This window comes from Mus pahari, chromosome 13, assembly GCF_900095145.1.
Source record: "Mus pahari chromosome 13, PAHARI_EIJ_v1.1, whole genome shotgun sequence".
Lineage (NCBI taxonomy): Eukaryota > Metazoa > Chordata > Mammalia > Rodentia > Muridae > Mus > Mus pahari.
The window spans coordinates 80,842,927-80,862,464 of NC_034602.1; the positions used below are offsets into that span (position 1 = coordinate 80,842,927).

A 19,538-nucleotide genomic window follows, 5' to 3' on the forward strand; every position below is an offset into this window, starting at 1 on the left:
CCTTGCAAATTTTTTTATTCTCCCTGACACCGTATTGTAGTGAGAATTTTGTAATTCTGGTTTCTTTTTAAATCACAGCAATGTTATATGGATAAATTTTTGTTTTAATCCCCGGTGTTGGAGGTTTTTTGTTTTGTTTTGTTTTGTTTTTGTCTATGCTCCGCCCCACAGTTACCTGGCAACAGCCAGGTATGCTGGGCTCACTACAAAAGGGCCTATTGCGCTCTCTCTCTCTCTCTCTCTCTCTCTCTCTCTCTCCTGCTCCCTCTCCTTACCCTCTCTTTCCCCATTCCCCTCCCCCCTCTCTCTCTCCACGTGCTCATGGCTGGCCTCTACTCCTCTAGTCATTCTCATTCTCTCTCTCTCTCTCTCTCTCTCTCTCTCTCTCTCTCTCTCTCTCTCTGCCTTTCTGTGTCTTGCAGAGGCACCCCTCTCCACACACCCAACTACACCTCCACCAAACACATTCCTCCTCTCCTTATCTTTCTATAAAACACAACACCAGATGTTAGGATACAGGACTGCTTTGTAGCAGTCGACGAGGATCGCCTCATGCCCTCGCAGAGGCAGATTTTCTGAGACTGTGTGAGGTTTAGAATTCTGGGGACTTTTTAGAGGATATATAAATGCCAGAGCCCGGAAAGGTGGGTGGTCGGCTGACTGCTTGGTTGTGGTTTGTTAAGCAGAAACAAGAAGAAAAAACTAGATGTCCTGACAGCAAAGGTCAAACTTGCCCCAAGGAACTTGACACCCCTAATCAGCCGGAAGTAGGCTAATGATAGCGTCACCCCTCTCCCTTCTGCCCTTTTCTCTCTCCTATCTAGTCTTCAGGGGGTTGAACGGTGGAAGAGAAAAGAACCCACAAAGTGAAGCTGGCCTTTTTTTTTTTTTGACATTTTTTTTTAACAAACGATAAAGAATGACAGGATATTATTTGGTGACATATACTTTCCAAAAGTAGTAAGAAAGTAGTTTTATTTTTAATAAGGCCCACATTTAAAAAATACATTAGAAGTTTACAAAAAGTGAGTTTCTACTAAATGGAAACACAAAATCAAAAGTCAGAGGAACATATCTTCAAGCAAATTCTACTCAAATTAGAGGTCTCTGCTCTTCAGAGAAAACTTTCATTCATCTATCTATCCATCCATCCATCTATCCATCCATCCATCCATCCATCCATCCACCCATCCATCCATCCATCCATCCATCCATCCATCCATCCACCCATCCATCCACCCATCCATCCATCCACCCACCCATCATCTATCCATCCATCCATCCATCCATCCATCCACCCATCATCTATCCATCCATCCATCCATCCATCCATCCATCCATCCATCCACCCATCCATCCACCCATCCATCCATCCACCCACCCATCATCTATCCATCCATCCATTCATCCACCCATCCACCCATCATCTATCTATCTATCTATCTATCTATCTATCTATCTATCTATCTATCTATCTATCATCTATCTTTTATCTATCTATCTATCTATCTATCTATCTATCTATCTATGCAAACCCTGCCACTAAGCCTCACCCCCGCCTTAGGAGAAACTTGGGTTTGTCCACAGCCTTCCCTCCACATGACAGCCATCTTGCCCCGTCCCTTCTTCAGTGGACAAGCAGGAGTGTGAACACAGAATCACGGTGGACAAGCAAGAGTGTGAGCACACAGAATCATAGGACACTTGTGACTGGTCAGGTGCAGCCTGACCTCTGAGACCAGTTATGTGAGTTGTTCAAGCCAAGGTGGGCTGTTAGTGAAGCTCAAGGGAAGTCAGGAGGATCGAGACAGCAGGCTGCTCTCCTCTTCCTGCAGACATGTGCTGAGAGAACCCCTCCTCCACAGGCAGAAACGCTCCGTGGGGAGGGAGCCTGTGTTGCTCAGGAAACGGGACAGTCCTTCCAGTCTTAGACTTCTAAAGGCAGCTTTTTGACAATACATCATCTGTTAGGGAAGAAAAAGCACACATGCTTTAATTCAAACAGTAATGGTTTTTACATTCCCATGATCAAAGACTGGCCTAACCATCAGGCCAGGCTTAACAATCTAGACACCGGAGCAGAAGAATCCTGACAACTGGTGCTGTCTAGAGGTGGCGTTCAGGGACACAGGAAGGAGACTCCTGTCTCCTTAGTCTTCCCCTCCCCTGTGGGCTCCCTGGTGCCTTCAGGTAAATTCTGTAGGGGTCCTTTGTCTTCTGGATCTGCCTCTGATGCTCAAAGACACTGGGCCTACGTTTGCTCGGGAGACACACTGGTCTTCCTAAATATTTGTCCCTTCCTCCATACATGAGCAGGCGACAGCTAGCCTTGAAAGCAGGGTTTTTTTGTTGTTGTTGTTGTTTTGTTTGTTTTTGTTTTGTTTTGTTTTGTTTTTTGTTTTCCAGACAGGGTTTCTCTGTATAGCCCTGGCTGTCCTGAAACTCATAACTCACTTTGTAGACCAGGCTGACCTCGAACTCAGAAATCCGCCTGCCTCTGCCTCCCAAGTGCTGGGATTAAAGGCATGCACCACCATGCCCAGCTGAGAGCAGGGTTTGTTAAAGGGCGCTGGGCAGAGATGCTGAGAGAGTTCAGTGTCATATAAACTCTTTAAAATAAAATGCCTACTGATTGGGCATCATATGCTAAATGCTTGTCAGAATACATAATGTACTTTTAAGTCTTAGGGAGGTCACCACTGTCTGTGAGAAGCACTTGCCACCCCACCCAAGCAGTAACAAACTGTCAAATTCTTCACAGCACGGGCACACTCATTCACCTGCTCACCTTCAGCTCGGGTTTCTGATCATGGAGAGGTACTTGTCGGGCTCAGCAGCGCTCATCACTGTAGTATAAATTGTGTAGCTGAAATAACAAGACAAATTCTTATATATGAGTCACCTTTGCTAATATGATGCTCTCCCGAATCTCCTGGGATGCAGGACAAGGTTGCAAGATAAGGATGCAGGATAAGGATGCAAGATAAGGATGTAGGATAAAGATGCAAGATAAAGATGCAAAGAGGCAGAATGTTTAAAACATAAACCAAGAGGTCTAACTGGTTTGTCTTCCTATTTTGAAACACCATTGAAAGCCAAATCGAGCTTCTAAATTCTGATTCCTCAAAGTTCAAGCTATGGTAGTGAGTGGCAGTCAGCCTATTTGTGGAGCCACTGCCTGTTCTTAGCTTGAAAAGAGTCCCTCCCAACTTCTTGCACAGCTGCCTTTCAGAGCAAACCAAGCTTCCTGTGGCCTTCCCCTTAGAAGAGTATGTGAGTAAGATCTCCAGGCCAGAGAAACCCTAGCTCACACACTGCCACAGTCGAGACCACGGGCTAAAAGAGGGAGGAACAATAATTACTAATACCAACAATAATATAAAAACAATATTTCTAAAAACCTTTATTATTGTTTTGTTTTTGAGACAGGGTTTCTCTGTGTAGCCCTGGCTGTCCTAGAACTCACTCTGTAGACAAGGCTGGCCTCGAACCCACAGAGATCCACCTGCTTGTGGCTCCCAAGGTGTGGGCTACCACCACTTGGCTAACAATATTTCTAAAAACCAAAAGAATAGATAAATAAAAAGAGAAATATCGCAGTGAGCTGTCAGCAGGAGAAGGGGGGAGGACTGTGAGAGTGGGGAGCAGAAACTAAGGTGACAAACACTTAGTCCTAACAGGGACTCATGAAGACAGTCCCTGTGCAGACTGAGGGGCAAACATGCCACGGCCAACCTCCTTCTACTATCCAGGTCACCCCATTCTCTTGGCTTTGGTTGGTTTTCTTGAGTTCCTCTCCTGATTGTAATGTCTACTTGTCCCTCTTAGACCTTAAACTAGAACATCTGTCCTCTTTGCTTTGCTCACTATTGGCCCCTTCAAGAATATCTCCCCGCTCTGGGCGTGGTGGCGCACGCCTTTAATTCCAGCACTCGGGAGGCAGAGGCAGGCGGATTTCTGAGTTCGAGGCCAGCCTGGTCTACAAAGTGAGTTCCAGGACAGCCAGGGCTACACAGAGAAACCCTGTCTCGAAAAACCAGAAAAAAACTAAACATCTCCCCCGACCCTGACCTCTATCCCCGCCCCCCACTTCTCCATAACCACCCCCTACCCCAAGCCAGGAGGTTGTGTGTGAGGTAGTCTATAGCCTGGCAGCCTGCTTTGCCTTCGTTTTGCTTTGGACAACCGCTCTCCACTGCTCCCCTCTGTGCACAGGCACGTTCATCTGTCAGGGAGTGCCCGGCTAGAAACTGGCGCTTACCTAAACCTAAACCATCAATGCACTTCAAGGCTTAACCCTGCAGAACCAGGATGGGGATGGTAAACAGCCAGACCATGCCCTCACCAGCAGGAGCTCCTCTGGATATGGGACTCCATTCTTCCTCTATTTAAATGTTACCTGCCTGCAATCCCTGGATGAGCAGCTCTGACTCACAGTGCCCTTTACTGTCACCCTTCCCAGCATGCCGACTGAACCTCCTCTCTGCTTTCCCCAGGACATGTCTCTTTAACTGGCATGTAGGCAGGTGGCTGGGCTAGCTTTTGGAGGCTGATGGTGCCAGGGCCTTTGGTCTGAAACTCGGGCTTCCTGGCCACAGTGACATTTTTCCTGGTGAAAGTTGAAGGGATATGCTGAACGTGTAACTTACTTGTTATAAACAGGAAACACGGATAAAACCTGCATAGGAAAAAAAATCAGAGTATGAGAATATTAAAAGATAGAAGAAACACACAGGGGATGTATAAGAATATAACCGCTGGCACTGTGAGATGGCTCAGCAGGTAAAGGAGCTTGCTCCCAAGTCTGACAAGCCTGAGGATCTGAGTTCAACCCCTGGAGCCCACATGGTAGGAAGAGAAAACCAACTCCCACAAAGTGTTCTTTGACCTCTTTGTGTATGGTGTGGCATGAACACATGCACACACATACACCCCACATACACACACACCCCATACACACCACATACACACACACATGCACATACACACCATGTACACCACACACACATACAACACACAACACATACACCCCACATACACACACCCCACACATACACACGCACACCATGCACACACACACCATGCACACCACACACACACATGCACACACACACCATGCACACCACACACACACATGCACACACACACCATGCACACCACACACACACATGCACACACACACACCATGCACACCACACACACACACCACACATACACCACACACACCACAGACACACCACATATACACATACACCACATATACACCACACAGCACACACATACACATACCACACACATTCTTTGTATATACAAAAAAGAATATAACCACTTAACACTTCAGTGTGTCTCAGGATAATTCAGCCCTTGTCCTTTCTTTTTAAGACAATGAACACATTAAAGCTATGCTTATTCCTCTCAATATGAAGACAAACAGGTGAAGGCAGATGCCCTAACCTATGTAGAGCCAAATTCAGAAAACATCACGTGGCTTTTAAAAATGTTTTCAGTAGCACAGAACTTTTGCTGGAATATTTTATCTAATTTCAGGGGAAGTTTCCACCTAGGTAAGGTAAGCAAGCATTGGAAGAGTTACCTGGAAGAGGGTCTCCAGACTGAGGTGAGCTTGCCCTGTGGCATTCAGGGCTTTGATGGCTGGTGTTCTACAAAAACAATGGGCAATGGTCACCAGGTGCTTCTGGAAACCCAGAGTCTCCTCAGAGGTCATTCTGAGCGGCCCAGCACGAGGCCCAGACTCCCCTGAGCTTCCTCCCTGTGTCTGCCCGGTCCCACTGTAGCGGGGTCCGTTCCATTGGATGCCTTCAACCCAGTGCTCAAGATAGTTGGGGCAGCTGCTGCAGAAATCAACTATTGCCAAATGTGGGGCGGCAGGGATTGGCGAGGAACACTTACTTCCTGTAACCTGATGACTCGTAGGTTTTTACATTAGAAAGGGTGATGCAAGCCCTTGTATTAGCAGGCTAGTTGACTAATTGGCTTATGGAAAATGACTTCCTTCCAAATAAAGCCTTACAATTATAGCCCACTAGTCAGCCCCTCCATTGCACTTACAGGTAGCTGAGCAAAGGCCCCAGTGGCCCCACAGAGTCATTGGTGGACTCCATGATAGGATCCAGTGCCCCTTGACCCCAGAGCCAGGGCTAACCTCATCCCTCCAGTCAATAGCAACAACTAAGAGGTCCTCCCCACTGCTCCTCCGCACCCCATCCAGGCCCTGGGGAGACGGCACCTGTGTGTCTCTCCTTTCCCTGGTGTAGGAAGGGGACAGTCTCCTGACCATGAGAAACATTGGAAGTCTATGTGTAGGGCTTGATATCATGATCCTTGGACCAAGGAGGCTGAGGCAAGAGGATTACTCCAAATTGGAGGCTAGCCTGGTCTTTAAAGTGGGTTCCACACTAGCAGAGTAAGAACCTGTCTCAATGAAACAGAACAAAAAACCAAAAAGAATCTACCTTCGGTCATCTCTCTTGGGTACAGGCTTCCAGTGGTCATAATTTGTCTCAACTCGGAACCACCTGCAGAAGAGGACATTAACTTGTCTTACCCAGTGACATTTAGGAGAAATATTCACTATAAACATAACTCCTACTTCAGCAAATACAGATTAGATAAAGAGACTGCCATTCTACTCACTCTCCATTCAGAGGGTCAAGAGGCCAAATGTCCGCCGGGCCTTCTCTGTCCCTGGTGATGACTACTCCCTCCTTGGATGATGTACCCCCAACAATGTAATAAACGTCAGCAATGAGGGGAGTCTTGGCCAGAGTGTAGACAGCTGCTTCAAAGCTTTCTGACTCACTCAGGGTCTATACAAAAAAGACAAACCAGTACTGACAACCTTATCCGAGGGGAAGGCCCATATTGCAAGACACACACATTCCGAAGAGTAACCTCCTATGCTAAGCCATGGCTGTAACCTGTAACTCCTCTGGCTTTATCCTGCTGTCATGGGGACTCCCAAGGGGAGAACAAAACAATAGTGACAAACTCCTCAGCCTTGACCAAGGAACAAGAGCAGCAGGGATTTCTCTAGGACAGCTTGTCAGCCAGTCCTACACTGGGCTCACCTAGCCTTGGCAGGAGACAGACCACACCTCCCATTCATTGGTTCTCCCCATAGCCACTGTTTGAACACTGCTCTGTACTGTGCGATGTGCTGGAGGGGAGCCAGGATCTCATTCTCGCTCTCAAGAAACTTTCCAATAACACGAAGATGTCACCAGGCAACCACTGGCAAGGTGAAGTAATAAAGGAAGCCACAGCCGGGGAACCAGTCTGGAGCGCAAGCGCTCAAGGACCAAGAGACCAACAGCTGTCACATTGTGAGAGCGGCTGCAGACTGCGGAGTGGTTGTGGGACTGAATTCCAGGCCAATGGCTTGGAATTGTGGCACTGTGACACTGGAATGAGGAGACAGACTAAGTCTGTGAAGACATGCGAAGGTCTTAGGTGAGCAGCGAAGGGGTCCTTCGCTAAACTGAACTGCCCAGAACACCCTGTGGTGTGACCTCCCACCCTCTCCACCTTCACGACCACTCCTGGTCACTTTCTGAGAGGGAGACACAGGGATAAGAAAGGGATCAGATGACAGGACAATTCGGAAGTCACCAAAGGGTCTCCAAAGGCCCTCTCACATGGCACGGAAGCCACAAGACCCTGACAAGACCTTGCGAGTTCCCCAGCCTGGTAACTATTACTGGAAGGCTGAGATATTTTTATTATTCTATTTACATTTATTTTGCATGCCTTCTCTCTATCTCCATTCACCCCTTCCTTATCCCCTTACTCTTCCTTTAAAGCAGCAGGGCGCCTCTGTACAGATCAGGGCTGAGCTGTGTACAAATCTCACTGGATTCTTGTCTATCGCAATAGTACAGAGCTGGTGAAAACCTGCCTGCCCTTGTTACTGCTGAGCAGTACCCAGCTTTTATCACTGGTGTTCACTATGGAAACACAGATGCATCTGAAAACACTACATTGCTTCTTCTTAAGGGACAGGGATCATACGAAGGAGGTGAAGCCTTGCGGTGTGGTCACTCCGTTTAGACGAGTTTGGGTTCGGGTGGATTCTGCACTATAAGTTACTCACTTTGCGGATAAGCCAGCTGATGGGGGAGTGTCCCAGAGAAAGTGCCGCGATCATATTCTCCCACCACCAGCCTTTATCTGCATGCATAAAGAAGCATCAATCAGCCCGTGGTTCAAACACCATCCACATTAAAAATAATCTTAATAACATTTGTTATGACATTTATTTACATACTTATTTCTACTGTGTATTTAGGGGTGGGTGCACACTTGCCACAGCATGTATGTGGGTGTCAGAGTCAGTTTTCTTCTTCCACTATGTAGGTCCCAGGAATCGAACTCAGATCCTCAGACTTGGCTGCACCTGCCTTTACCTACTGAGTCAGCTAGCTGCCCCATTCACAAAATTTATTTTCATTCCAATATTATAAGCCAATGTGAAAGAAATTTTAGCTAATGAAGAGTGATTTTACTAGTACCCAGCTTTCAAAAGCCTGAATTTCATCCTTAAAATTTATATATTTACTTAGCGTGTGTGTGTGCACGGTGGTTATATGCACGTGCCCATGCACCAGACTGTGTGTGTGGAGGTAAAAGGACAACTTGAGGAAGGTTGTTCTCTCTCCTTCTGTCTGGGTCCCAAGGATCCAGATCATTAGGCTCGACAAGAAGTGCCTTTGCTGGCTGAGCCATCTTGGTGGCACTAACTCTGAGGGTGAATCAATCATAAAAACATCACAGACACAGGTGAAAGTGTATATTCACACAATGACTATAGATATATCTTCTAATAAAAGCAAGCAGATAGTCACTGATTTTTCTTTTTCCTCTTTCCTTTCTTTCTTTTGATTTTTTTTGAGATAGGATCTGCCTAAGTAGCCGAAGGCTGACTTCTAACAGGATACTCTTTTGCCTCAGTCTCCAGGGACTGGCACAGATGTGTGCCACCATGCTCAGCTTCCCTCCTGTTCTGAAGACAGAATCTTTTGTGCCCGATACAATAGTGATAGTGCTGGATAAAATCGTTCTAATAATAATCATCTCAGGCAAGATTAAATTGTATTCCTTTCAAAGGAAGCTGCCCAACAGAGATCAGGAAGCCTGTAGCCAACTTGTCCTTCTGGACAGCTTATAGTTTTGGTTGTGAGCCTGGCCTTTGACAGTTGAGTCATCTCTCCAGCCCTTTCCGACGGATCTTTAAATATGGCAGCTTTTCATCAAATTTGTATGTTACAGACTAACCCAGTTACTTTAAATTGCTCATGTTCCAATAGTCACTTTAACAAACATCTTAACTCACAAGACGATGGAATCAAAGCCTGTCATTTAAATAAACATATACATCTATAGATATCACACTTACAAACAAACCAACACCTGGAAGCCTTGTCATGCTGTGGTCTGGATATGCTAGCTGAGACTTGCAGAGATTTGCTGAAATTCAGATTCATTCATGACTGATGTTTGAAAAAAAATGTTGAATGAATACACAGTGATAAAAAGCTGAATACTATGGATGAGAGAGGGAGGGGAGAGGAGGGGGAAGGGGAGAAGGAAGAGGAGGAGGAAGAAGAAGAGGAAGAAGAGGAGGAGGAGAGGGAGGAAGAAGAGGGGGAGGAGGAGGAGGAGAGGGAGAATAAACCTATCCAAATGAGCCAGTACATCATGATGCTAGTCAGGGGTCATCAGATGAGGAATGTCATGTGAATGTTCTTTGCTCTCCTTAGCACCCTAGGGACAGTTGCAAGAGGTTGCCTCTCTCTGGGCTTTCCACATATTATGGAACTGAAAAACGTTGCCTTGAGGTTTGGGCAATGACAAGGAGTTAACAAACAGAACAACTCCACTAACTGGCTCAGGTCCCAGGAGATCAGCCTGAGAAACGCCTCCCCCGCCCATCAGCTATCACTTCATTTTCCAGCCCTGTGTCCTGCATAGTCTCTAGGATCAACTCTGCCTGCTTCAGTGAGAAAATGCTTGAGCATCTGCATGTTAAATCCAAAGGCTCACAAATGTTGCTTGTGGAGAAGAAAATGGATCTCTGGATGGATTCAATAGCTCTCCCGTGTTCTTCTGATTCTATGTTAACCCAACACAGTCCAGTCTCTAACGAGAAGCCAAAATAAGGGTCAAAAACATAAGCCAGGCCTAGGCATGGTGGTGCATCTGTAATCCAGCATTCAGGAGGCTGCTACAAGGGGATCCTAGTGTTTCGTGTGTGTGTGTGTGTGTGTGTGTGTGTGTGTGTGTGTGTGTATGAGAAAGAGAGACAGAGACAGAGAGACAGAGAGAGAGAGAGGAAGGAAGGAGAGGAAGGGGAGGGAGAAACACAGACACATAAAGGGAGGGGGAAGGGAAAGACACACACACACACACACAGGGGCTACGCAGACTGTCCCATTTCTGTGATGTACCAACAGTGACACCTGTGGTCTTTGCGGTGACGACCCAGATGATCTCCTCCCTGGCCTCTGCAGACCCGGACTGGGATCAAAGGGTCAGGGAAGGCCCATCTTCCATGCCTCCATGCCATGCATCAGCTCTTCCTTCATCCCTGTGGTTCTAACCAGCACCCCAGATCACCCTCAGCACTCACAAGCTACTTCCTGTCTCTCCTCAGAGAGCGGAAGTCCCTGGTGCTGGAAGGTTCCTTCCACAGATTCTGCTGGCCGAGCCAGTGAAGGAATCACCAGAAACCTCAACAGGGATTCCATTTAAAATGCCCAAGAGTTTGTCTTAATTACCTCGTTCATCACCAGAAATTGTAAACTTGTGTGGACTTTGGCCTGTCCACAGTCCTACATAGCCAACGAAAGTGGTCCCCGTGAATGCAATCTGAAATTGGGGGGAAAAAAAAGGCATTACTTTACCATCCAACAGAATATATGCTGAAATCACTTAATTTCCCTACACTCTCCCGCAGTTTCTGTGAGTGAGTGAGTGAGTGAGGAGTGAGTGAGTGAGGAGTGAGTGAGTGAGGAGTGAGTGAGGAGTGAGTGAGTGAGGAGTGAGTGAGTGAGGAATGAGTGAGTGAGTGAGGAGTGAGTGAGGAGTGAGTGAGTGAGTGAGTGAGGAGTGAGTGAGTGAGTGAGGAGTGAGTGAGTGAGTGAGGAGTGAGTGAGTGAGTGAGGAGTGAGTGAGGAGTGAGTGAGTGAGTGAGTTAGTGAGTGAGTGAGTGAGTGAGTGAGGAGTGAGTGAGTGAGGAGTGAGTGAGTGAGGAGTGAGTGAGTGAGTTAGTGAGTGAGTGAGTGAGTGAGTTAGTGAGTGAGTGAGTGAGGAGTGAGTGAGGAGTGAGTGAGTGAGTGAGTGAGGAGTGAGTGAGTGAGTGAGTTAGTGAGTGAGTGAGTGAGGAGTGAGTGAGTGAGTGAGGAGTGAGTGAGTGAGGAGTGAGTGAGGAGTGAGTGAGTGAGGAGTGAGTGAGTGAGTGAGTGAGGAGTGAGTGAGTTGTTGAGACAGGGTTTTACTATGTAGGCTGGGTGGCCTGGTACTTGCTATGTAGGCCAAGCTGGCCTTGAACTCACAGAGAACTGTTTACCTCTGCCTCTTCTGAGTGCTGGGATTAAACTGCATGTCACCATACCTAGCCTCCTGAATTTTTTTTAAAAAGAGATTTGAACATAATAGAATGAAACTCTAGAACAAAATTCTAGAACAAAAGTTCTGAGCCAAGTTGGGGGAAGTGTCCATAGACAGAATTCAGCAAATAAAATAGATGGGTATCTATCTATGTATCTCTCTATGTATCTATCCATGTATCTATCAATGTGTCTGTCTGTCTGTCTGTCTGTCTGTCTGTCTGTCTGTCTGTCTGTCTATCCCTCTATCTAGGTTTTTTTGAGACAGGGTTTTCCTGCATAGCTATGGCAGTCCTGGAACTCACTCTGTAGACCAGGCTGGCCTCAAACTCAGAGATGGACCTGCCTCTGCCTCCCAAGTGCTAGGATTAAAGGTGTGCACCCCCCCAAACCTGGCTTTCCAAGTAAATGTGTTTGGCAAAACAAGAAGTAACAGCGGTGCCTGTGAGTTTATCAGAGGACCTTTCTGGTCCTTGCACGTGATACAGAAAGATGACTTATGACACCATCCAGTGTTGCTACACAGGAGTCACAGTAGTTACCAGACTCGCTGCTCAATCAGACTATTAAAAAATTTAACATAACTGATTGTTTCTAACCCTTTGCATTCTGTACGTGTCTGTGAAACATTTTTCACCCAAAAGACTTCCATACTGAAAGTAGCAAATGGAGTCTGACTGGAAACTTGCTTTGAGTTCATGACAAGAGACAAATACTCGGGCTGGTGAGATGGCTCAGCAGGTAAGAGCACCCGACTGCTCTTCTGAAGGTCCTGAGTTCAAATCCCAGANTGAGTGAGTGAGGAGTGAGTGAGTGAGGAATGAGTGAGTGAGTGAGGAGTGAGTGAGGAGTGAGTGAGTGAGTGAGTGAGGAGTGAGTGAGTGAGTGAGGAGTGAGTGAGTGAGTGAGGAGTGAGTGAGTGAGTGAGGAGTGAGTGAGGAGTGAGTGAGTGAGTGAGTTAGTGAGTGAGTGAGTGAGTGAGTGAGGAGTGAGTGAGTGAGGAGTGAGTGAGTGAGGAGTGAGTGAGTGAGTTAGTGAGTGAGTGAGTGAGTGAGTTAGTGAGTGAGTGAGTGAGGAGTGAGTGAGGAGTGAGTGAGTGAGTGAGTGAGGAGTGAGTGAGTGAGTGAGTTAGTGAGTGAGTGAGTGAGGAGTGAGTGAGTGAGTGAGGAGTGAGTGAGTGAGGAGTGAGTGAGGAGTGAGTGAGTGAGGAGTGAGTGAGTGAGTGAGTGAGGAGTGAGTGAGTTGTTGAGACAGGGTTTTACTATGTAGGCTGGGTGGCCTGGTACTTGCTATGTAGGCCAAGCTGGCCTTGAACTCACAGAGAACTGTTTACCTCTGCCTCTTCTGAGTGCTGGGATTAAACTGCATGTCACCATACCTAGCCTCCTGAATTTTTTTTAAAAAGAGATTTGAACATAATAGAATGAAACTCTAGAACAAAATTCTAGAACAAAAGTTCTGAGCCAAGTTGGGGGAAGTGTCCATAGACAGAATTCAGCAAATAAAATAGATGGGTATCTATCTATGTATCTCTCTATGTATCTATCCATGTATCTATCAATGTGTCTGTCTGTCTGTCTGTCTGTCTGTCTGTCTGTCTGTCTGTCTGTCTATCCCTCTATCTAGGTTTTTTTGAGACAGGGTTTTCCTGCATAGCTATGGCAGTCCTGGAACTCACTCTGTAGACCAGGCTGGCCTCAAACTCAGAGATGGACCTGCCTCTGCCTCCCAAGTGCTAGGATTAAAGGTGTGCACCCCCCCAAACCTGGCTTTCCAAGTAAATGTGTTTGGCAAAACAAGAAGTAACAGCGGTGCCTGTGAGTTTATCAGAGGACCTTTCTGGTCCTTGCACGTGATACAGAAAGATGACTTATGACACCATCCAGTGTTGCTACACAGGAGTCACAGTAGTTACCAGACTCGCTGCTCAATCAGACTATTAAAAAATTTAACATAACTGATTGTTTCTAACCCTTTGCATTCTGTACGTGTCTGTGAAACATTTTTCACCCAAAAGACTTCCATACTGAAAGTAGCAAATGGAGTCTGACTGGAAACTTGCTTTGAGTTCATGACAAGAGACAAATACTCGGGCTGGTGAGATGGCTCAGCAGGTAAGAGCACCCGACTGCTCTTCTGAAGGTCCTGAGTTCAAATCCCAGAGACCACATGGTGGTTCACAACCATCCATAATGAGATCTGGCGACCTCTTCTGGAGTGTCTGAAGACAGCTACAGTGTACTTACATATAATAAATAAATAAATCTTTAAAAAAAAAAAAAGAGACAAATACTCTACATGCAAGCTCTGAGGAATCAAGGACATGTAAGCTCTATGGGGAACAAGTGGAATGGCTCACCAATAACAGCCACTTTACAGTTTAAATGCTTTAAAAGCCATCCTATGGGCTGGAGAGATGGCTCAGTGGTTAAGATCACTGACTGCTCTTCCAGAGACCCTGAGTTCAATTCCTAGCAACCACATGGTGGCTCACAACCATCTGTACTGGGATAGCTGCCCTCTTCTGGTGTGTTTGAAGATGGCTACAGTAGACTCATATACATAAAATCAACAAATTAATTTACTAATTAGTCACGTAAATTTTTTTTTAAAGCCGTAAACCAAGTCACAAGCCACAGTGGCTGAAAGATACCTCCTGCAAACAATCTTCAAAACCAGGCTTTGTTTATTCAAGGAAGAATTTAGAAGGCTGCACAGTTTGTATTGTTTATAAAAGCTAACTAATATTTCTTGTTTGTTTGTTTTCAAGACAGGGTTTCTCTGTGTAGCAGCCCTAGCTGTCCTGGAACTCTCTGTAGACCAGGCTGGCCTTGAACTCACAGAGATCCACCTGCCTCTGCCTCCCAAGTGCTGGGATTAAGGCATACACCACCACTGCCCAGCTTGGTTAATTAAGATTTTTACATTCTGAGAAATTAAATAAACCAAACTAATGTTATTTTTATTTTTAGAACAGTATTAAAGTTAGATGTGGTGATGCATGCCTTTAGTCCCAACACCCCACACCCAGGAGGTAGCAGAAGGCAGATCTCTGTGAGTTTGAGGCCAATCTTGTCTACATAGTGAGTTTCAGGACAGCCAGTGCTACACAGAGAAACCCTGTGTTTTCTCACTAACAAAACAAAACCAAACTTAATATTAAACTAAAAACCTTGCTTGCAGGGTTATTCAGATTCACTCCACTTGGCTGTGAAATAACTTAGGGTAATAGAGCTGTGTGGAAGAAGGTGTCCGTTTTCTACGTGACCTTTCCCCTAGAGTGTCTCCTTGAAGGCCCCCATCTCCATCCCAGGGGTGCAATGGGAGCGCATTGACCCCGTGATTGAAACAGGAGAGATGGGGCTGGTGAGATGGCTCAGTTGGTAAGAGCACCCGACTGCTCTTCAGAAGGTCCAGAGTTCAAATCCCAGCAACCACATGGTGGCTCACAACCATCCTTAACAAGATCTGACGCCCTCTTCTGGAGTGTCTGAAGACAGCTACAGTGTACTTACATATAATAAATAAATAAATCTTTAAAAAAAAGAAGAAAAAGAAACAGGAGAGATGGTTCTGATGGTTCTGTGATTATAAGCATATACTGCTCTTGCAGAGTTCAGGTCCTACAAAAATTCTACAATAGAGTTACCAAGAAACAACTTAAAAACAACAACAACAACAACAACAAAAACCCCACAAAGCTCTTTTAGGGCCTGGAGATGGAGAGATGGCTCAGCGGTTAATGCTCCTCCAGAGGACATGGGTTCAGTTCCACCCCGGCATGGTGACTCACGGTTGCTTTCAATTCCAGTTCCATGGGATCTACTTCCCTTTTCTGGCCCCCGAGGGCACTTGCACACTCGTGGTGCACCCATATACTCAGTCCCACAGACACACATAAAACAATAAAATAACAAAAACTAATGCCTCTTTCAAATGCAACCATAGGGGAAAACAAAAGACACCCCCAAAGCCCTCAGTCCTCCTGTCAGGTCATTCACATGATATGCCCTCAGTCCTGAGGGGACACACCCTCACTCCCAGGGAGGCAGGAACAAAGTTAGGAAACCCAAACCACAGTTTGCTTGCAACCATTGTTCAGAGAAACGCTAAGGTGTCTTTCTGTGCAGTTCTGCATTTTATTACTACATAGATGTACTTCCCAATCAGCAATTCCAAGGCGGTTAACATAAACCCTTATCCCATGATGTTTATAATTTAACTATGACTGAACAACGGCCCCTGGGAAAACCGTAGCAGGGGCTGAAGGCTGAGGTCTGCCCCACCTTACATAGCTCCACTCCTATGTGGTTCAGGGCACGTGAGTCTGGTAGGCCTGGGGTGTTCTTGCTATGCCATCTCTCCAGCCCTGTACAATCTGCTCTGAATTTAGCAAAAACATTTTCTTACTTCAGAGTCCTCTGGACAAAAACAACACCCAGGCGTAAGCTGCATGGACTTGGGAACCGTCGCCTAAGCCCCATAAACAACGCCACTGCCCAGACTATTCCCACGGGCTCTCCAGCATGAGCAGGAGCTAATGAAACAACAACCATCAAATAAATACTTCAGGGTGACTACATTTAGTTCTTGGACTCTAAGACGATTTCCTCATTAGAGGGCACACAAAAGCACAAAGTAGCGAACTGACATAACCACTCCATCATTTCATAATATTTTAGCAGATTTCCTCTAAGAAGTGATTAGGTGGTCTTCAGAGAAGACAACGGTTAAGAACACTCTGTTCGACAAAGTGAGTTCCAGGACAGCCAGGGGGGCTACACAGAGAAACCCTGTCTCGAAAAACCAAAAAAAAAAAAAAAAAAAAAAAAAAAACAAAACCAAATAAACAAAAAAAACAAAAACACTGTTCTTGCAGAAGTCCTGGGTTTGGTTGTGAGAACCTACTTAAGGCAGCTCACAACCACTGTAACCCCAGTTCCAAGTGACCTGTGCCCCCTTCTGGCTTCTCCAGACTCCTGTATGCACATGGTCTCACACATTACACATAAAATAAAATAAAAAATAAATAAATAAACAAGTATTTTTTTTTTAAAAAAAGAACTGATTTGTGGATTTATACCACCACTGTTGCTGTTTACAACTGTTCTTTTGAAGTGAACAAAAAAATTGTCAATAATGTCAAAGTAAGTGAGCAAAACTGAGAAAGGAGAAACGTTCATTAAATATTTATTTCTGCATTGCTTAAATCTTTTCTGGGAGAGAGGTTTTCTCCGTGAAGCAAACATTAATGTCTCTGAGCTGGAGCCTGCGGAACAGGATTGAGTAATTCTCAATGGAAATGGAAGAACTGGGCAAACCCAGGACTACCCCACCTTAAAGCTGGATGTCCCTCACCACCGTGAACCCCTCCCTGTTCCAGAAGCCGCCTGAACAAGGAGGGCAGAGGAAGGTGCAGATTGCAGATTACACACAACCTTTGCAAGACTGATCACACCCCCCCCCCCCCAATAATATGCCTAAAGGAAACTGGCTTCTTTAAGCCCACGCTCCTCAAGACAATGACTGATCCTTCTTCCTATGGACATAATTCACATACACCTGTCCCAGTTTTTTTCACAGGAAGTTGATGGTTTGAGGATTATTTTTAATCGAGGGAAGGAGGGCTTGCATGTGCTGCCGTGCATGTGTGGACGTCAGAGGACAATTTCAATTTTAGGTTTCGCACCTTGCTGTCCACATTCCTTAAGGTAGGATCTCTTATTCACCCCTGTCTATGCCAGGCTAGCTGGCCTCTCTCGGAACACGAGCAATGGAATCACAGACACCTGCTACTGAGTCCGGCTTTGCATGGTTTTGAGGATCCAAACTCTGGTCCTCACACGTGCACAGCACGTACTTCATCCATTGTGCTGTTTGGCTCTTTCAGGGAGAAGCATCTAAGTTAGCAGGCCTCACAAAGGGCTCCTATTCCAGATGAGATGCCCTGCCGATTTCTGCATCTCGTTCGCATGGCTGTTCCAGCCCCTGAGCTCTGCCTGTTGTGCGCATGGCTGTTCCTGCCCAATGAGCTGTGCATGTTGTGCGCATGGCTGTTCCTGCCCCTGAGCTCTGTATCTCGCTCGCATAGATGTACCTGCCCATTCTTTATAAACTGCACGTCTGCTGTCAGCTTTCGTAAGATATTTCCAAAAGGATAGTCCAGGTTCCGACCATGGTAAATACGGCCTTGGGCATCTTGGGCCACAATACTGGTGCAGAATCTGAGAAAAGGAAAAGACCAACATGAATGAAGGCAACAAAAACAAAGTGAGATTTCTGTCTTTAAAACAAACCCTCAAAGCATCAGATTCTCTTGCTTATCGCTGGCATAAATGCTATAATATACTCTTGTACAAGAATATGGAACTACAGTTGGACACAACACATCTAGACCCTGTCATTGGCCCACAGACATAGCCGGGTGTGGTGGCGTACGCCTTTAATCCCAGCACTTGGGAGGCAGAGGCAGGCAGATTTCTGAGTTTGAGGCCAGCCTGGTCTACAGAGTGAGTTCCAAGACAGCCAAGGTTATACAGAGAAATCCTGTCTCAAAAAACCAAACCAAACCAAAACAACAACAAAAAAAAAAAAAAAAAAAAGAAAAAAAAAGATATATCAAATGAGAGTTTCATCTTCCCCCATGTCCCCTGTGTATGCAGGGCACAGCTAGACCTCTGAATTCTTTTCTTTCCTCTGTTTGCTGGTATTTTACCTATTAGCACATTATTATATAACCCAGTTCGCTAGCTCAAGCTAACCTGTCCCCATTATGCATTGTTAAAGCAAGCGCGCACGCGCGCGCGAACACACACACACACACACACACACACACACACACACGTAAAAATACTAATTAAAATAATTAAAAGGAACTCCAGGCTGGGCATAGGGACAGAAATCTTTAAGCCCAGAACTTGGGAGGCAAAGACAGGTAGATTTCTGTGAATTTGGGACCAGCCTGGTCTACATAGATAGTTTCCAGGCCAGACAGGGTTATCCTGTCACAAAATCAATCAATCAACCAATCAATCAATCTTTTTTTTTTAAAAAAAGATTTATTTATTTAATGTATATGAGTACACTGTAAATGTACAGATGGTTGTGGGCCTTCGTGTGGATGTTAGGAATTGAATTTTAGGACTTCTGCTCACTCCGGTCAACTCTGCTCACTCAGGTCGGCCCCGCTCCAGCCCAAATATTTTTTATTATTATATATAAGTATACTGTAGCTGTCTTTAGATGTGCCAGAAGAGGACATCAAATTTCATTACAGGTGGCTGTGAGTCACCATGTGGTTGCTGGGATTTGAACTCATGACCTTCGGAAGAGCAGTCAGTGCTCTTACCTGCTGAGCCATCTCACCAGACCCAACAGTCAATCTTTTAAACCAACTTTTCTGTATTACTGATTTTCTGCAATGATTCAAGATTACTTAAAAAAAATTTTATTATGTTTTTTAAAATTTAATTTAATTTTTAAATTAATGTTACTTTTATAATTAGGAAAAACCAACTATTACCTCACTGGTTTGTCTAAAGAAGAAAGCTTGGTGAGGCTCAACTCTCAAGGTTTCTGATCTTGACCTGGAAGACTCACATAAGGGTGGGGCCCAGGTGAACTGGTGAATGGCTAACATTAGTAGAGGTGTTCTCCAAGTTGATTATTTTCTAAATGGTGGCAAGGTGACCACCATTGCCAAGTCATTTTGGGGCATGCCCTGGGATTCACCATCTAGACTAGACTTGCCTCAAATTTTTCCTGCATCTGACTCCCAAGTGCCAGGATCATGCACCACCATTCCTGGTGTGGCAATCTTTTTTTCTTTTCTTTTCTTTTCTTTTCTTTTCTTTTCTTTTCTTTTCTTTTCTTTTCTTTTCTTTTCTTCTTTTCTTTTCTTTTCTTTCTTTCTTT

At 45.5% G+C, this 19,538-nt stretch overlaps 1 protein-coding gene across 1 annotated transcript in view; it reads right to left on the reverse strand.

Annotated features, from left to right (window-relative positions):
• Positions 1-1,481: 1,481 nt before the first annotated feature.
• Naaa (N-acylethanolamine acid amidase) overlaps positions 1,482-19,538 on the reverse strand; it is a 22,771-nt gene continuing 4,714 nt past the window's right edge. The window contains exons 3-11 of the mRNA XM_021211125.2: positions 17,722-17,848; positions 10,794-10,884; positions 8,111-8,187; positions 6,655-6,827; positions 6,474-6,536; positions 5,594-5,660; positions 4,650-4,678; positions 2,789-2,866; positions 1,482-1,964 (exon numbers count right to left, since the gene is read on the reverse strand). Of these exons, the coding sequence (XP_021066784.1) occupies positions 2,791-2,866; positions 4,650-4,678; positions 5,594-5,660; positions 6,474-6,536; positions 6,655-6,827; positions 8,111-8,187; positions 10,794-10,884; positions 17,722-17,848 (703 nt within the window). The 3' untranslated portion in view covers positions 1,482-1,964; positions 2,789-2,790. The remainder of the gene's footprint in view (positions 1,965-2,788; positions 2,867-4,649; positions 4,679-5,593; positions 5,661-6,473; positions 6,537-6,654; positions 6,828-8,110; positions 8,188-10,793; positions 10,885-17,721; positions 17,849-19,538) is intronic.